Source organism: Zeus faber (assembly GCF_960531495.2).
Source record: "Zeus faber genome assembly, chromosome: 19".
Lineage (NCBI taxonomy): Eukaryota > Metazoa > Chordata > Actinopteri > Zeiformes > Zeidae > Zeus > Zeus faber.
In genome coordinates, this window is record NC_137206.1 from 9,511,357 (window position 1) to 9,529,499 (window position 18,143).

Here is an 18,143-nt window from a genome sequence, read left to right on the forward strand (position 1 = left end):
CCTCATCTGCTTCCTCTCGATTGCGGTGGGATCAACACCTGATAGCCTCGCACGCCATTCGCTCAAAATGCGAAAAGCCTCGAGGCAGCGGCACGCTTCTCCTTCCGCAGGTTTGTTTTTTGTTTGTTTTTTTTTCCCCCCAAAACTTTATTTGAAAACTTTCGAAACCCAAAAATATGACTTATGCTCTTCTTCGAGCCTCGCCGAGCTACGGTCACGGTCACCCGCGTCCCGCTTCGCTGCGCAGCTCCGTGGAGACATGTATGTGCAGGTTCAGAGAAGTGTAATTCGAGGCCAGACACTTCCTCTTTACATCCTCATACATCGCCTTCCTTTTGCTCCTCACACATGCCAAGCTCAGTCAATTCCTGCAAAAAAAAGCTGACCTCAACACTCTTAACGCGGCAAAACTTCACCAATAGGTTTGCATAGAAATTGTACCGACGCACCGATAAATATCCACTCTGAGCCCTCATGCAAGACGCTGAATCTCGTTTGAAGGTCCAATTTGAGTCATAACTGTCTGGTTGGAGAATATCTGTTTGCCACATGGGCGGCGATTTCATCAGCTGCTTGAGCCCGTTGCTCCACTCCGCCGGGTGTCGGCTTTCTTTTCCGTCACTTTCCGCCACTGGATCTCCCGTCTAACGTGTCATCGGCGGCAGGTCCGGGAGGATTCCAGACCGGTGTGTTTTTGTAACCGCCGGTGTGCCACTGAGAGTTGTAGGAGTGCCGTGAAAATGTTCCAAATTCCACCCGGCAATAAATCACGGAAACCGGCTTTCGTGTCGCAAGATCCAAATTGCAAGGCTTGCGCCGATAAATCAAATTCATCAGTTCCAGCCGCGGTAGCAGCTCTGTGTTTTTTTTTTAGGTGTTACTTCGTTCCTGACGAGTCACTCAGTAAAGAGTAAACACTCTTTGTTTATTTGGTTCAGTTGGTGGTGGTTGAGGACTCCCTGAACGACGGACGAGAGCAAGAAGAGACAGCTGGGCTCTGGGCTGTGAATGGAATTCTCATGAGAATCGTTAAAAAATGATTGGTTTCAAGTATTTATTTAATCGTTCGCAGCTCTTTTGCAGCGATTGATTGAAGGGCCAAAAAAAAAAAAAAAGCACAGTTCTACGAGTTTGTGACATTTTTTGCGGTTAACGGGATAGTGGCAAGTCGGGGGTATTTAATTGGATAAAGTGTAGCCGTGGCAGACAAAAGTTGGGGAAACCCAGTTCTAGATTATTCCACACTGTATGCCATCCTCACGCTCTCTCCCCCCCCCCCCCCACTTCCCTTTCAGACCACGTCGCCAACTGGTCAGGGCCGGTCGGACTCGCCGGTCTACACCAACCTGCAGGAGCTGAAGATCTCCCAGTCCAGCCTGCCGCCCGTCCCGGCCACCTCCCCGCTCCACATCCTGGGGGACTGGGAGACCCACAAGGACCTGAGCGGCCGCCACTTCTACTACAACCGCACCACCGGCGAGCGCACCTGGAAGCCGCCGCGCGTCCGCGACGCCAGCGGGAGCACCAGCACCAGCACCACCAGCAGCCGCGGAGACCCCCCGGGCCCGGTGGACACCGAGGTGAGGACCCGAAAATCGTTTTTCCTCTAAAACGAAGGCGGCGGCGCGCGGGACACCCAGGACCCATTTCGAACGCGCGCCCAAACGAGGTGAAGAGACGAGCCGCGAGGTCCCGGACTGATCCGCGATTGGTCAGCGCTGTTGCCATGGCGGCGCGGCGGCGGGCGCAGCCGGCCTCTGAGATGACAGACGACGCGGTGCCGCAGGCAATAACAGCGTGAAGGTGCATTCTGCCGGAGGAGCGGCGGAGCCAAAAAAGGGGCAGGTTTGAAGCGGCGTGGCGGCGACCGGGCTTCGGGGAAATAAGAGAGAGCGTCGTCTTTGATGTGCGGAAACCCGGGCTTCCCCTGCCCGGTTGGGAAGGACATTTTCTTTTCTTTTTTTTTTTTTTTTCTGCAGGATCCTAAATCTCAGCGCTGCAGACGTCCGACGCTGCCACCGTGTGGCGGTTTGGTGCGTTGCACAGGGACGCCAAAGAGAGAGTAGCTCCCAAACTGGGGGTCGTGGTGCTCTGAGGACACAGAAATATATATATACCTCACTACCGATAATGATTTGAAGGTTTTGCTGCTGTTGCGAGAATTGTAGGTTTTGGCAGATATGGGAAATTTAAACGTTCCGCCCCCATGGTAGTTTATTATAGTTCTCCCCTCAAAGTTTGGAAACCGCCGACCTACAGTGTAGATCTATAACCGTATGTTTTTTTGTTTTTTTTTGTTTGTTTGTGTTTACTTCTATTTTGTCCCTGCTCTCTTCAACCAATTTTTTTAAACCTTTTCTCCCTTTCACCCGCCAGCCTCTGTCTTCGGAGGAGAACTGCCACAGCACCCACTCCAGCCAGTCCGACAGCCAGTACGGCTCGCCCCCCAGAGGCTGGTCGGAGGAGCTGGACGAGCACGGCCACACCCTCTACATCTCCGAGTACACGCAGGAGAAGGTACCGCCGCGCACCACGGGGGATCCCGCCTCTCAGTTACCGGTTCTTTAGGGATTCCTTCTGCATGCTCAACACTTGTTGCGTTTTTACAGTGGATAAAGCACGTGGACGAGCAGGGGCGGCCGTATTACTACAGTGCGGATGGAGCCAGGTCGGAATGGGAACTGCCCAAGGTGAGGCCCTGCCGCCCGGGTTCACATTTGAGCGATGCGTTGCTTTCTGGCAAAATGGTGTGAAAACGCACGAGGAAAACACTCTGGGGAACAAACCCTAAACAGCGAAACACTTGTGTGACGTCTCTGCTTTGCAAGCGACCCTTATCTAAACCCCTCCACCCCCATCCCAACCCCACCGCAAAACAGGTCCCGCTTCTGGCTTTTACGTCCCGTGGAGCCGCTGCCCAGTCACTCGCTTTCATTTAAACTCCCTCCCCATAGCCCCGAAGACGCCCGGGATCCTAATTGAACTTGTCGTGAGCGCTCGGATCCCGCCGATGAGTCCATTAGCGCCCGGCTCCTCCCTAATCTCGTCAGTTTTAACCACCGTCCGTGGGAATAGTCCGGGTCTCTCTTACCGGTCGGCGGTGCGGACATGGCCGCGCGGGCAGGGCGGCGCGGAAGGACGCTGACTTAGTCTTTGCGCCGTGGAGAGGCCGGGCGGCGGGGGGCTTCAGGGGAGATCCCGCTCCCTGATGGTGCTGTGGCAGGCACGGAGAGAGGTAGGAGGGTCGGACGGATGCGCATCGTCGGGTCCCGGGCGAAACATCGAAAAGGTCCCTCGGAGAAGAGGGCGTCACCGTGTTGCTCTTTGATTTGTGACGAAAATCGTCAGTGACCGTGGCTTCAAAACATGAGGTGAACCTCTCTCTCACTCTCACTCTCACTCTCTCTCTCTCTCTCTCTCTCTCTCTCTCCCTCCCCGCTACCACTGCAGTACAACATCTCCCCTCCCCAGTCCGGCGAGGTCCCCAAAAGTCGCAGCCTGGAGAGGAAGCAGCAGCAGCACGACCCCATTGTTCTCACCAAGTGGCGGCACAGCACCTATGTCTTGGACCTCAACGACAAGGTAGCTCGCCGTGCGCGCGCGCGTCCTCCTGTCCGTGCGGGGTTTTCCTTTTAGCCGGATGCGACCGGGGTAGAAGGGTCGAGGGCCGGAACCGGTTGAGCGTACGCGCGCCGTCCGGCGACTTTCCTCGGGAGAACCCCGAGAACCCCCTCCGATCCGGCGCCTGTGGCGGTCGCGGCTTGACCCGGCTAATCGCCGCTTTGGCTTAACCCCCGGCGGCTATTAACAGTGACAGAGTCAGAGGAGCCCAGGATGGCCAGTGACGTAACTCTCATGGCGAACATGTTTTCAGACGGCCCGTGGATTAGTCAAGTGTGACTGTTTGTGTACTTGTATTTATTTATTTTTTAAATTCATTACCTATCCTGGTTGCGATCTGCCAGACTCGTGTGTTAACCGCTTGATGTTTCTCCCCAGTTCCCTTTCAAGCTCACGCGCTTCGGTTCTGGCCCATCTAGAAGGAGGTTCCGCCTCTCTCTTTACCGTGATAAAGTTGGTACCGCCCTCGTCTTTTTTTTTTTTTTTTTTTCTCTCTCTCTCTCTCTCTCTCCCCTTCCTCCGTCGCCCTCCGTCTCTTCGTCCCCCGAAATCAGGTGCCGATCACATTCCCTCCCCGGTGATTTTCGGTTTCCGCTTCAGATCAGGTCGTCGATTGGACCCTGACGTTCCCGGATATCGTGCGATTCCACCTAATGAACGCATGTTCTCTGCGATTACACACCCAAATTCTAACCCAACCGCCCTGATTCAACGCTGAGTTTCTAACCTATTTTCCGCCAAAAACAGCAAGCTCCTTCATGTGTCTCTCTTCTTTCTCTCCTAGCCGGTCGGTAGATTGGTAGCCCCGCGTCGTCGCGTTCCTAAACCCTGTGCCCTCTTGTCGCCAGGAGTGTGCGCCGGCGCCCAAGCAGAGCTCCCCCGACTCCGACTCCTGCCCCTCGTCTCCCAAGCACCCCTCCACCGTTAGTATCCCAGCATGCGGCGCACGCCACTCCACGCTCCAGCCGCACGGCGCCATCCCGCCTGGCACGGCGCGGCCCATGCAAAGTCCATCACCCGAAATGCTTTATCTTCGCCCCCCCTCCCGCCTCACTGCATCAGATCCCACTTGCAGTCAACACATAGACTCAAGGAGTGTTCATTTATCCAGGTTGGCTGGATCTATGTGGCTATGTTTGACGTTTTGAGGCGACTTAAATGCAGTACATTTCAGTTGAGGCAAACTTTGAGCCACCTTTGGCGCCATCTGCTGGTTGTGATTTGGCATAACACCACACCGGCGTCTCAGCCCCCCTAACCCGTTGGGCCTCACCGTTTGTCCAGCTTCCGAGTTTGCGTGGCTTTCAGGTCGTTTGTTTGTTTGTTTGTTTCTGTATTTATTTTAAATGTGTGTGTATCTCAGTGTCCACCTTGCTTGCTGCGTGCGTGTGTGATATTTTACCGCCCCCCCCCCCCTCACAAGAAGTTCACTCTGCGTTTCCGCCTTTCCTCGTCAGCCTTCGGAGAAGTGCGGCGTCCTCAACGTGACCAAAATCACAGAGAATGGCAAGAAAGTCAGGTAGGCGTCCGGCTGGACGGACCGCATGGACCAAAAAAAAAAAAGCGGTTCATCGGGGCTTCGCCTGGATCCGCCGCGTTTGAACAACGCCGAATCTGAATCTACCCTCATTTTCCAGGAAGAACTGGACCTCCTCCTGGACCGTCCTGCAGGGCTCCTCGCTGCTCTTTGCTAAAGGGCAGGGGGGCAGCACCAGCTGGGTATGTAACCGTCACACACACACGTACGCGTGCGCGCGCACACACACGCACACACACACACACACACACACACGCGCACAGGCATTCCCTCCTCTCCTTTCTGAAAGCCCTTGACGTTCCTACGCACGTGGCCGCTCCATTCTCCTCCCATTTTTGTCCAGAAAAAGAATCAGTACGTTTCTCAAAGCCTAAAAGTGACTTTTTTTAAAACATTTTATTATTATTATTATTATTTTTTTTCTTTACCCCCCTTGTAGTTTCTCTGTGATTCGTCATCTTTCCTCTGTGGCCCGCTGTATTTTTCTCTCACTTCTCCACCGTTCTACATCTCTCTGTGCCTTTCTCTCTCTCTCTCTCTCTCTCTCTCTCTCTCCCCCTCCCTCCTTCCTTCCTTCCTTCCTGAAGTCTTACTACCGTAGCGGCTCCATCCCTGAGTTGCTCCTCACGCTGCTTAGCAACTGGAAGCGCTCGGTCAAGCCCCGCCCGGCCGTCTCCTATGTGAACTGTGGGCCTGTCCAGGCCGCCACTGTATGTCCCTCCCCCTCTCTATCCTTTTTTTCCCTCTCTCGCGCTCTCTCTCTCTCTCTCTCTCTCTAGCTCGCTCCCCCCCCCCCCCCCCCACCCCCCGTTTGCCTGGGTATTGCTCCCCCGCCTGTCAGTCATCCCATAATTTCCCCCCTCCCTCACTTACCTCCTCTACCTGGCTGGGAAACCTTTTCTCACCGACCGCTCTTAACACCGGGTTCACCGGGCCCTATCTTGCGAGACCACTAACCCTTTGAGTTTCCGGGAACGCTTGGCTTTTGTCTGAAAGAGGGAAGCGTTAAGAATATACGGAAAGGTAACAAAGAAAGAAAATGAAGAAGTGCTGCGTGCGCGCATGTGTGTGCGTGTGTGTGTGTGTGTGCGTGTGCGTGTGCGTGCGTGTGTGTGTGTGTGTGTGTGTGTGTGTGTGTGTGTGTGTGTGTGTGTGTGTGTGTGTGTGTGTGTGTGTGTGTGTGTGTGTGTGTGTGTGTGTGTGTGTGTGTGTGTTTTTCCCCCCGCTCAGATCGGTTCGATTGAGTTGTGAACGCCTACAAACGTGACGTTGTTGTTTGCCTCCCCTGTAACACCGTAATAAAGTGGTGACGCCGTAACGATTGACACCCGTGTATGCGCTTAAAATAAAGAGTTTCATTTGAAAATCACACTTTTGGATTCTGGAAATAAGATTTTTCAGTAGGGAAGAAAAAAACAAAAACTTTGCAATAATAATGGCATTCATTTCCATTATCGAATTTAAAAAAGGAGGGGGACAAAAAAAAGCTTAAACTTTTTTTTTTTTTTTTTGCGCCGCCATCGATGCTCCGAAATCTTCAAATGAAACCCTTGACGAAATCCTGTTTGCGCCATTTGAATGCAACCCCCCTCCCCCCATTTTTAACCGACTCAACTCGCCACCTCAAATAAAAAAAGGCCGGCATTAAAAAAAAATAAAATAAAATTGGTGGATATTATTGTTCTTCGTTTTTTTGCGCTCTTTGGGGAATAGGCCTTCAGCCCCCAGCAACCCCTCCCCCACCCCCTCACTGGTCTCGTTGTCTCCCAGAAGTTCGGCGGCAACCAGTCGAAGCCCGAGTTCACCGTGGACCTGCGAGGCGGCTCGGTGGAGTGGGCGTCCAAGGACAAGTCCAGCAAGAAGCACGTCATCGAGGTAGATGCCGAACGAGGGAAAGAAAAGCCCGGTTTGCCGCCCGGAAGAGAATGGGAAGGGGGCGGGTCTTTTGCCTGCGGGATTTAGAGCGGGGCTGTCAAACATGCGACCCGGGGGCCACATTCAGGTCCCATCTGGGTAGTGTCGAAGTACAGCAATTTGACCCCCGGCAGAACTTCCGTACATGGGTGTAGTCGGTATAGAGGTGTTGTTTGTGGATTTTTTTTATTTTTTTTTTTACTCCAACTGACTCGGACGCTCCGCCCCCACCAGCTCAAGACCCGGCAGGGAACGGAGCTGCTGATCCAGTCGGAGATCGACAGCGTCGTCAACGACTGGTACCGGGCCCTGGCCGAGACCATCAGTGCGCATGTAGGTCGAGGGGATGATCGCATGAAAGTAGTTCCTCGCGCTGGTTACTGTACTGTATATCTCCATACTCACTGCACATATCTGGATATACAAATGGCCGATCCCATATGCATAACCCTATTCCCGTCTATTTTGTACCCCCACTTTGTATTATCTTTTTGAGCCTTATTTTATTTTTAATCTCTGGGTGCGTTGCAAAGACATTTCACTGCATATATGTGTGAACCTATGTATATGTATGTGACGAATAAACCTCTTGAATCTTCAATATTGGTTTTACTGGGTTTTTACCGTTTGTTTCTTTTGGTTGACCGGTTCCGGCGCCCCGTCCAGGCCTGGGAGTCGGACGAGGCCATCGAGGAAGACATGCCCGAGTCTCCGGGCGCCGAGAAGCAGGACAAGGAGAAGGACCACCGGGACTCCAAGAAAAACCGAGGTGAGGAACGGAATCGTTTTTTCTTTTTTTTTTTTTTCCATTAATATTTAACTCTACTGGTCATCAACTCAACCCGCTCCCCGTGCGATTCCTAGTCATGAAGACCTCCGTGAGCATGGACGCGTCGGACCAGAAGAAGACCAGGGTGAAGCTCAAGAAGTTCCTGACGCGTCGGCCCACCTACCAGGCGGTCAGGGACAAGGGCTACATTAAAGGTACGGGGCCGCCCTCGCCAAGCTCCGCCCGGCTCGGCAACGCCGCGAATCGCCGCGTGCGCGCACTGGAAGCTCCCGCGGAGTTGGCGCCGACATGAGGGGAACTTTGGCGGAGCGGCGGTTGCCAGATTCAAAGCGAGCGCCGGCGGCGAAACATGTGTGTGAAAGCGAGGACTCTCTGTTCTCACTCAGAAACGACGACCTTTACTTTGCCCTTGACTAAAGAGATTTTCTTGGAAGCGCGGTTCCAGGAGCTGTGGAAAATGTTGAACGTGAGAGAGGGAGGGAGGGAGAGGGAGAGGGACTTTTGACTTTTAAGATTCCTTTATTCGCAGTAAGTCATTTCACAGCAGCAGCAACTTTACCACGAAGGAAACAATAAGACACAGCAAAATCAGTCAACCGGCAAAATAAAGTCAGCAAGAGTACAGACATCCCTCTTCAGAGATAACTAGGTAGGCAGGGATCTGTTGGTTTCTTCACCAGGTTTGAGACAACTGTTCACTATGAGGACAGCTCCCTTTGTAGCGCAGACTTCCTCCCTTGTACAGGAGAGAGAGAGAGAGAGTCACAGGTGAACAATGAGGGAATCATCCTGAAGTGAGCACAGCACCTCCCCAACACCCCATACACTCCTGAACGTGTCCAATTTGCCGGTCAGTTTGTAAAACTCAAACTCCACCCTGAGGCGGGCTGAGAGCAGACCGATCGTCATCTGACCCCGCACAGCGTTCCTTCTCCTTTTCCAAATGGCCAGCTTGGCCACCCCCGAAAACAGTGTTCACCAGGACATGGACAGATTTGTTTGACACACAGAGAGGGAGGGAGGGAGGGAGGGAGAGTGGGAGAGTGAGCGAGAGCTCGGACATTGACATACCCGCCTTTGTCGTCTCTGAAACCAGACCAGGTGTTTGGCTGCAGCCTGACCAGCCTGTGCCAGAGGGAGAACACGTCGGTGCCCAACTTCGTCAGGATGTGCATCGATCACGTGGAGAGCACAGGTGCGGGAGCCGCCCTGCTCTGAAGATGTTCACGTACCCAACGCTCGCCCGTGTTCGTGTAACTCGACACTATCTCTCTCTCTCTCTCCATCTCCATCTCCCTCGCTTTCTCAGGTCTCAGTATCGACGGCCTGTACCGAGTGAGCGGGAACCTGGCGGTGATACAGAAGCTTCGCTTTGCTGTGAATCACGGTAATTTTATTTCTATTATTCTATTCACTAGCTGCATTACGTTTTAGGAATCAGTTAGTTATAGTTAGTTGCTAGGTAGGAATTAGGTCAGCTGTTATGTTCGCTTCAGTAACTATTGTGCATAATCTCCGGGTGCGTTGCAAAGACATTTCACTGCATATATGTATGAAGGTGTGTGTGTATGTACGTGACGAATAAACCTCTTGAATCTTTAATCTTGAAACCACGTGGCGTCAGACGAGACGGTGGATCTGGAAGACAGCAAGTGGGAGGACATCCACGTGACCACGGGGGCCCTGAAGATGTTCTTCAGGGAGCTGCCCGAGCCGCTCTTCACATACGGCTCCTTCAGTGACTTCGTCAACGCCATAAGTGAGCGCGCGTGCACGTAGTAAATGTCTCCGCCCATTCATAAATGCCTTCTGTTTAAAACACCTCAGGTAGAGGGTTAGTAGACGATGCGTCCACTAGATGGCGCCGACGCCTTGGCGTTCCTCTGACTCCCGACTCTCTCCCGCCTCAGAATGCGCCGACTACAAGCAGCGCGTGAGCTCCATCAAAGACCTGGTCAAGCAGTTGCCAAAGCCCAACCACGACACCATGCAGGTCCTCTTCAAGCACCTCAGGAGGTAAATGTAGTAATTAAATCGATACCTATTGAAGACTATGGGGGCGGGGGGGGACTTTTGGATGATTTTCAAAAACCCGCTTTTACGAAATATGTTGAGTTCAAAAACCATGCAAAACCTTAAATTGTGGTCGTTACTATTTGTTGGATATATCTTTTAAAAAGTAATATATATATATTTTTTTTATACTATTACCTGTTTTGTTGGTTGCTACCGCCTGACCGCGGTGAAACTGCGACAAAGGTGCATCGACTGGGCGGGGAGGCGGGGTGAGATCATACGTTGGCGATGACATTTACTCACGCTCGCAATTTGCATTTATATGGCGCGGTGTTTGCGGTAATTCAATCCCTATGCGGGGTGGTGTTTCCCCGGGAAATTGATAGCGTGACATTCAGTGCGCGGGGGTCCGCGTATCTCAGCGGGCGCGTTTAATCACGCCCCCCCCCCCCGCCCCCTTCCCATGAATATCTTATTGTTTCGCGCATCCTCACGCCGGCGCACGACTTCTATTTAAAATGATATTATGTTTGGTTGTTTTTTGTTTTTTTGTTTGGTTCCCCCCCTGGCCCCCGGGGTATTCAGTACGGTTGTATACGGTACGCGTCGAAGAGAGCCGCTTCAGAACTCGATCTAGAAAGCCCCGAGATGTTGGGTCTTTTATAATGTGAGTTTCTGTTATTTATATTTTTTTACGTCCGTATTTTTGCCCCCCCCCCCCCCCCCCCGAGGGACGGTGACAAAAATCGAAAACATTTCCAAAATATATTTAACAGCGAACCCCCTTTATTAAAGGCACGAAAGGCTTCTTTGTTTGTTTGTTTGTTTGTTTGTTTATAGATAGATACTTTATTCACCCCCCCCCAGGTGGGGAAATGAGAGCGTCAGAGCAGCGCACGTCAAATAGGCAACAACAATAAAGCGATGGAATAAAAATAAATACAACAAAGAAAAATAATACAGGGTAATATATCGAAAAACGATAAAAACATGCCGATATACACTGAACCTCATGATAAACAACAAGTATATCCTAAAAAAATAACACCCACCCACCAACCCCCCCCCCCCAGGGTGATCGACCACAGCGAGGCCAACCGCATGACCACCCAGAGCGTGGCCATCGTGTTCGGCCCCACGCTGCTGCGGCCCGAGACGGAGACGGGAAACATGGCGGTCCACATGGTCTACCAGAACCAGATCGTGGAGCTCATCCTGCTGGAGTACGAGGGCATCTTCGGCAGGTAGAGAAGAGCCCGGAAACCCCGAAAAAAGGGGGGACAGAGCTGGAACTTCAACAAGACTTGCAAAGCCCCCCCCTCCGAACACACAAACCCCCAATTTTTGTTTTTTGTTTTTATTTCCTTTCCCTTTCATTTTATTGGATGGAATCGAAATCGAACTGCTGTGGACCAAGTATTCCGGACCGAACGTTCTAAATGCGATGATAAGCTGAAAATGATAAAAGATGTTTAAAAAAAAAAAAAAAAAAAAAGACAAAAAATAAGAGATATGACATGCGACAAGACTTGGCACTTAGTTTTAGGCTTTGGAGATTGAATTTAAATAAGAAGCATTGTACAGATCTCACTTTTTTTTTTTTTTTGTTTATTTTGGGGGCATGGGCTGGACTACTGGACTCTGGACTGGAACCCTGGATTGGATTGGATTGGATCCCCTCTCTCCCCGGACTGTATGCCGGTGTTGATAGTATTGCTGTGACTACAGTGTGTGTGTGTGTGTGTGTGTGTGTGTGTGTGTGTGTGTGTGTGTGTGTGTGTGTGTGTGTGTGTGTGTGTGTGTGTGTGTGTGTGTGTGTGTGTGTGAGTGAGAGAGATTTGGCTGATCTGAGTGTTGAGGTGTCCCGGTGTGCGCTGGATGTCCCTCTGGCCAGTAAGAAGAGTCCTCAAACCCGGGAACTGGAATCCCCCCCCCCCCTAAACCCCGACCCCGCCATCTCATGGGGAAAAATGAATCGAAAACTGAATCGAGTGTGTCCGTGTTGTGGAATGTCGAGTGTTTTTGGTTTTTTGTTTTTTTTTCCCCTCCATCCCCACCATTGTCGTGACGGTGCGTAATGTGAGCTCTCAGTGTGGTTCGGATGGAGCGATAGGGGGGAGGAGGGGTTTGGAGAAGGGGGAGTGAGAAATAATAATTGTCAGTTTTATGTTATATTTTACACACACACACACACACACACACACACACACACACACACACACACACATACACACACACACACACTCACTCCAGGATAACATAGCTACATTTGTATTTCCACAGCTCACAGTTTCCTCCCCCTTTGAACTGAACAACCCCGCCTCAATACACACACACACACACACACACACACACACACACACACACACACACACACACACACACACATATATTAACTCTCATTCCTAACAGTGTTGACCTCTGACCCCTATGGCAATTTCCCCAATGGTGTTCAACCCATGACTTGAATGAGGGAAGACAAAAACCTTTTGTCTTTTGTGTACGAGCGAACTTGATGTAATTTAAATGTGTATCGATGAAATCTGTGATTAAGCTTAAGTGTGTGTGTGTGTGTGTGTGTGTGTGTGTGTGTGTGTGTGTGTGTGTGTGTGTGTGTGTGTGTGTGTGTGTGTGTGTGTGTGTGTGTGTGTGTGTGTCTGTGCGCGCGCGAAAATAAATGTCTCACATCGTTAAAGTGTTTTCGGGCGTGTGATGCTTTGATGGTCGAACAGGTGGAATAATCTTTTCGATTTTGTAAATCTGGGATTAAAAACGTAACCATACAAACTTGATTGTGAAATGAAAGAAAACGAGAAAAAACAAAAAAAAATAACATGATCAATTGTATTTTTATTTTTTATTTTTTGTTGTCGATGTTGTTGTTGTTGTTGCTGTCATTTTCTGGGAGGTGTATCTGGATTTATTTTTTATTTTTTGTTTTTTATTTTTTTTTCTCCCCCCGCATGGTCGACTGCACATTTTGAATGTAATTTTCTGGCTAACTGCTGTTTGTGACAGGGCGATGTCTCATAATAAAACAAAATGCCTAACTGAACGGGACAACTCCTGCGTGGGTCCCCCCTGGCGCCGCCGGGTCGCATTGAAACGGTCGGTGTGGGCTCACGTTAACCACGTCTCTAACCTTCAATCATCGCCGCAACGTCACCTCGACCTCCTCTTTAATCCCCTAATTGAAAGCCCGCGCCGCGTTCGGATGTGTCGCTTATCAAACAGAGTGCTTGACGCTCTCGTCCCTCCATCCGTATTACATCTGTTAATTACAGGATGTAACCCCGCCTCGCATATATACGGTATACCGGCATATTTCTCACCTGTGTCGCGCTCCCGTCTCCATTAATTTGATTCCTTCCTTTCTTTAAAAAAATTAAAATAAAAAATTTGCGCTCGCGCCTCCGGGTCAGTGGGCGCGGCGGAGAAGGATGTGGATTAATTGAAGTCTAATTAGGTGATTGCCGCGGTGGCCATTTTGATTAACAAGCAGGAGGAGAGTGCTGAGCAAGAGCCACATTGTGAAGTGTGTGTGTGTGTGTGTGTGTGTGTGTGTGTGTGGGGACCATCTCCAGATTGATTATTTTTTCCGTTTAGAAGTGCACCGGGAGCATGTCTCCTCACTTACCGGCTGTATTAACTCGGAACTCACTCTGATACCAGTACAAGTGTGTGTGTTTGGGTTACTGTGCATGTGAGGACCGGTCTCCAAATTTAAAATTGCTTTGTTTTCGGAGCGCACCACGGACATGTGTCCTCACTAACCAGGTGTATTTACTCGATACCTCACTCTACCAGTACAAGAGTGTGTGTGTGTGTGTGTGTGTGTGTGTGTGTGTGTGTGTGTGTGTGTGTGTGTGTGTGTGTGTGTGTGTGTGTGTGTGTGTGTGTGTGTGTGTGTGTGTGTGTGTGTGTGTGTGTGTGTGCCCTTCCCGACAGTGCCGTCTGGTCTTTCTGGCTGGTTTGCTTCACTGAAGAACCAGAATTGAATCGTTCGTCTCCAACCCGCTCACATGCTGTGTGTGTGTGTGTGTGTGTGTGTGTGTGTGCGTGCGTGTGTGGCCGCGCACATGTGACCACGTGTTATGACATTACCGTGCCCGGCACCACCCCTCCCGCTCTAGTGATCTTTTTAAAGTCCATTTTAGTCGGCTCCCTCCGGGCCTGAAGGTAATTCACCGGCGCCGACTCCTTGGATTCTGAAAAAAAAACAACCCAAAAAAAAACAGGGGCTTGGTGGCTAGGGCTGAACCACGCGGTGCCCCCCCCCCCCCCCCCCCCCCTCCACGGGGGCGATGTGGAGGGCCCCCGCTATTTCCAAATGAGAAAACGATTAGACGGTTTCTATAATTGATGGGGCGACCGCAGAGTGTTTGAAGTGCTCCATGTGCCGCCGCCGGCTTCTGCAGCCCGGTCGGCGGCCTCGCCCGCTCCGCCGAGGTGTGGGCAGGTAACGCGAACATGCCATTATAGAGCATCAAAGATTCATGGCGCTCCGCCGTCGCCACCCCTGGTTTGCAGGTGGGCCTTCGGCAGAGTGGATGGAAATGCTCGCGCGAGGAAAAGCCTCTTTTTTTTTTGTTTTTGTTTTTAAACTGCTGGTTTTTAACTTGCAGATAAGTTCCTGCTTTTAGTGTGGAGCATATTGCTCACTCAGAGGACGACCTTTTCCGAAAGGGAAAGTTTGAGAGCGTCTGATCCCCCATTTAAGTTTAAAGGGACCCTCCCCTCCAGTCTTTTTGGGGGAAATTTGTTCTTTTCTCTCTCACCCGGATTCAGATGTGGAAGGTGGATGTTGTGGACGTCAATGTCGAGATGGCAATGGGCTGCATGCTAACCGTGTTAGCGCAATGCATGGCTGCCTAGGGGATCAGCAAGCCTAGCTCCTGGGAATTTGGGGGAAATTGCACCCCTCAGCATCCGAGAAGCTGAGTTACATCTTGAGTCTTCGTGAAGAGTGAAGATGAAACCCTAAAAAACAGGATCTTTGTTATTTTAAATGCATTTTTTTCTGATTTTTGCATTTTTGTGCATTTTAAAATATTTGAAGTATTTAAAAAATGCTCCGAAAATCCCAATCGTTACGGCTACGCCGCAGCTGACCTGCCAAATTCCCTGACATTTGTTGGAGGAGGCCCTTGAAACATGTGAGTGGATGTGGGAGGGAGGCTGCACGCGGACATTTTATGAATTTGGCATCAAGTGCGACTGCGACAAAATACGCAATGTATAATAGCGTCGATTGTGTCACGACGCTATTATACTTTATTCCCACCTTGCCGTAACCCGGAGCAGCTGGCCCGGACAGTCAGAAGCACCGGCGGCACCGTTTCTCAGACGGGGTATATTTACTGAGGATGGAGCGACGGATGGAGAGCCGGCGCGTTCCGGCCCCTCAGGACCCGCGCGGTGAGCGATCGGACGGGTTGATTTAACAAAGCCGAGCCGCGGCAAAGTCCGCGTTCCGCGCTCGGTCACTCGAGCGTGGCCGCATCAAAGCCGAGCGGCAGCGACTCGGTCGAGGTAATGGGGGAAATTCAGCAGAATAAACCTCTTTGGAGGCCCCCGCGTGGAGGGCGGCGTGCCGCCCCGCGCGTGCTCCTTCCGCATGATCAAAGATGTCCGATCGTCTTCCGGCGGGGGGAGCGGCGGTGTCGGCGGCTCCGGAGATGACTCATTTGCCCGGGACGGGGGCCGCTTAATTCAAAGTCGTCCTTTTCTGGACAATTTTTCCCCGCTCCCCGCTCGCTAAGTAAGCATGTAAGTATTCCAAAATGTCAGCCGCTCGCCGCGGCGGTTATTAACGAGGTTTAGGGCGGCAGGAGTGGATCATTTTCCATGGAAATCCAATGCATTTTAAATAGCGGCGGCTCAACATTCCAGACCCAAGGATTTACATAAGGTAATTGCAGGATGCGGAGAGTACCCCTCGCTGGCTATGCAACCTCACCCGCCCGCCCCCTCCACCCCCTCCACCCCCTGCCCCCCCTTACCTTGAGTAATACAATCAAGTCCATTAAGTAAGCAATAAATACACGGCGGAGCTGTATCGGCCTTCCGTGACAGATAATGGCCCTCCTCCAGAACATCTATTTATTTACCCCGGGACAGTTACCGCGGCCGCTCTGGCAGAGCTGCAGACACATATCTGGGCATTTTCAAAAGAAAAAAACAAAAAAAGGGCCACGTGGCGCTACACGCTACCACCCCCTGACCCCACCCCACCCCCGTATTGGCACCGCTGAGCCCGCGGTGTAGCGGAGTCTCACCGCCGCCTTGTGGATTTCGCGCATTGGGGGAAGGTGCCGTCGAGAACGGCCCCCGTGGTCCGGCGGTGGGGAACCCCCCCGCTCTTGTTGGGCCATTTCGGACAGGTCTCCACGGGGGGGGGGTCCACCCCGGTCGACGGGTGTTGTGGAACGTGCCGGCCGTAGTAGCGGGAGCTCCGGGGGCCTTGGGCGCCGCCCGTGATGCGGCCTGTTCGGCAGCTCATTAGAGGAATAGGCCGAGCACAGAAGACCCCTGAAGACCTCGCTGTGTTTTGTGGGTCGGTGTGTGTGAGTATTATGGGCTGTTAAGCCATGATCACACTCGGAGCGGCGCGCCTCGTTCCTTTTTTTTTTTTTTTTTTTTTTTTAATTAAGGGCAACGGAGGAGCCCGGCCGGCGAGGTAAGGGAGTGATTTAGTGGTTTCTTTCCTCCCGTAGACACACACACACACACACACACACACACACACACACACGCACGCACACACACGAGAGAGAGCGCTCTTCAGAGCCAGCCCGCCGCGAGGAGAGAGGAGGTATGGAATATTCTCGACGTCTAACGCTGGCGCGTCGTCCGTGATGAGAACCGACAATGAGGCAGGATGAACAAGGTGCTCTGATTAATTTGAAAGGGGATGCTTCTCTTTTCATCCGCCATCCCTCATTAACACCCCTGGCTTCAGAATCCATTAGCTAACAGCTCCTGTAGCCCCCCATGGGTAGAGACCCCCCCCCCCAAAAAAAACCCCTGTCCTCCGAGGCACTAATTAGGACATCTCGTCCATAGCCTTTTCGGCACAGCTGCCTCACCCGAGGAGGAGGAGGAGGAGAGGCCCCCGGATAATTACGCCGGCTCCGGGGGGCCCCGGCGCATGCCAGGGAGCCCAAAAACAAAATCGCCGACGAGATTTAATTAACGCAGCGGCGGCCGGTTCCTCCGCCGCCCGCCGCCCCCACCCCCCCTCCTCCGCCGCCCAGCTCGCTCGCTCGATCGGACGGAGGCGATCGATGGGACCCCTCTGATCGCGGCGCGTCGCTCCGCTGCTGCCGCCGATCCTGGAAGCTATTGATTTCGGATGAGGCGACTGCGTTATCTGAGGGTATCAGTTTCCCTCCCGCTCCCGCGGGGGTCGCGACGGGGGACCGCTTGGCCCCGGCATCTGGCGGAAGCTCACCGCGTTTGGCGTTGGCTTGCCAGCGCGCTGCTTAATTAGCCCGCGCATTTTTACGGGCATAAATCGCTTTTACATCACTGCCAGTGGAGCGCGGCGCAAAGTGGGTCGATCGTATATTACGCTGATCCCTCCTTGGCGCGGTTGAAGCCGTACATTACATTTGAATTTGTCGAAGAGCCCGGGCGGCGGGGGGCGGCGAGGCCCTCGGCATAATTCTTCTTTGTTGTGCTGTCGGCGCTAATCTCCCCCGGGGGGGATATCAGCTCTCTCGTCACTTCCCCCCCAGGATGGGATGCGTAAAGCGTCAAGGCGGGGGGAGCCGGGTGACGCGCTCCGAAGAACGTGCCGACGCCGTCGCGACCAAAGAAATCCACCCCCGGTGACATCCTGGTAACATCCCCCCCCGCGCGCTTAAGAGACGTGGTCGCCCCCCCTCCCCTTCCCCTCGCTTTTGCCGCGTGGGATCCGGAAGGCTCGTCTTTCCGACCGCTCGCGCCGGAAAAATCCTTCGACCGCCGCCAGTTTTTTGTTTTTTTTTCCGCCGCAGAGGTCACCGAGGCAGGTGTGTGCGTGACCTTGCAGCTCTTGCGGAGTCTTCTTTTTTTTTTTTTTTTTTTTGTTTCATGAAAAGAGGCAGGATTTGGTTCGGTTGGAGGAAGTTTCTGCCGCAATGCAACAACTTGCTCAACATAATCATCACTGCTCTTTGCCGAATTCTCCTTTTGGGGCCGGCCACGGCCGTCTTTCTTAAAAGATTCAGCTGAAGCTATCCCACATGTCGAGGGCGAGAATTAACCGGTAAGTAAGAAACA

At 52.3% G+C, this 18,143-nt stretch overlaps 1 protein-coding gene across 2 annotated transcripts in view; it reads left to right on the forward strand.

The window, feature by feature from the left end:
- Nucleotides 1-12,933, forward strand: part of LOC307245109 (rho GTPase-activating protein 12-like) — a gene marked incomplete at its 5' end in the record, with an annotated part of 44,589 nt that extends 31,656 nt beyond the window's left edge. Inside the window, 17 exons of one of the 2 annotated variants that reach the window (XM_080020531.1) lie at nt 1,296-1,580; nt 2,377-2,517; nt 2,610-2,690; nt 3,451-3,582; nt 4,470-4,544; nt 5,079-5,140; nt 5,259-5,340; nt 5,746-5,868; nt 6,929-7,033; nt 7,307-7,405; nt 7,739-7,841; nt 7,937-8,056; nt 8,959-9,057; nt 9,172-9,249; nt 9,487-9,621; nt 9,773-9,878; nt 10,952-12,933. In XM_080020531.1, coding sequence (XP_079876657.1) covers nt 1,296-1,580; nt 2,377-2,517; nt 2,610-2,690; nt 3,451-3,582; nt 4,470-4,544; nt 5,079-5,140; nt 5,259-5,340; nt 5,746-5,868; nt 6,929-7,033; nt 7,307-7,405; nt 7,739-7,841; nt 7,937-8,056; nt 8,959-9,057; nt 9,172-9,249; nt 9,487-9,621; nt 9,773-9,878; nt 10,952-11,126 — 2,001 coding nt within the window. In that variant the 3' untranslated portion in view covers nt 11,127-12,933. The remainder of the gene's footprint in view (nt 1-1,295; nt 1,581-2,376; nt 2,518-2,609; nt 2,691-3,450; nt 3,583-4,469; nt 4,545-5,078; nt 5,141-5,258; nt 5,341-5,745; nt 5,869-6,928; nt 7,034-7,306; nt 7,406-7,738; nt 7,842-7,936; nt 8,057-8,958; nt 9,058-9,171; nt 9,250-9,486; nt 9,622-9,772; nt 9,879-10,951) is intronic. The other variant, XM_080020532.1, reaches the window with a different exon arrangement.
- Between the last annotated feature and the right edge of the window lie 5,210 nt (nt 12,934-18,143).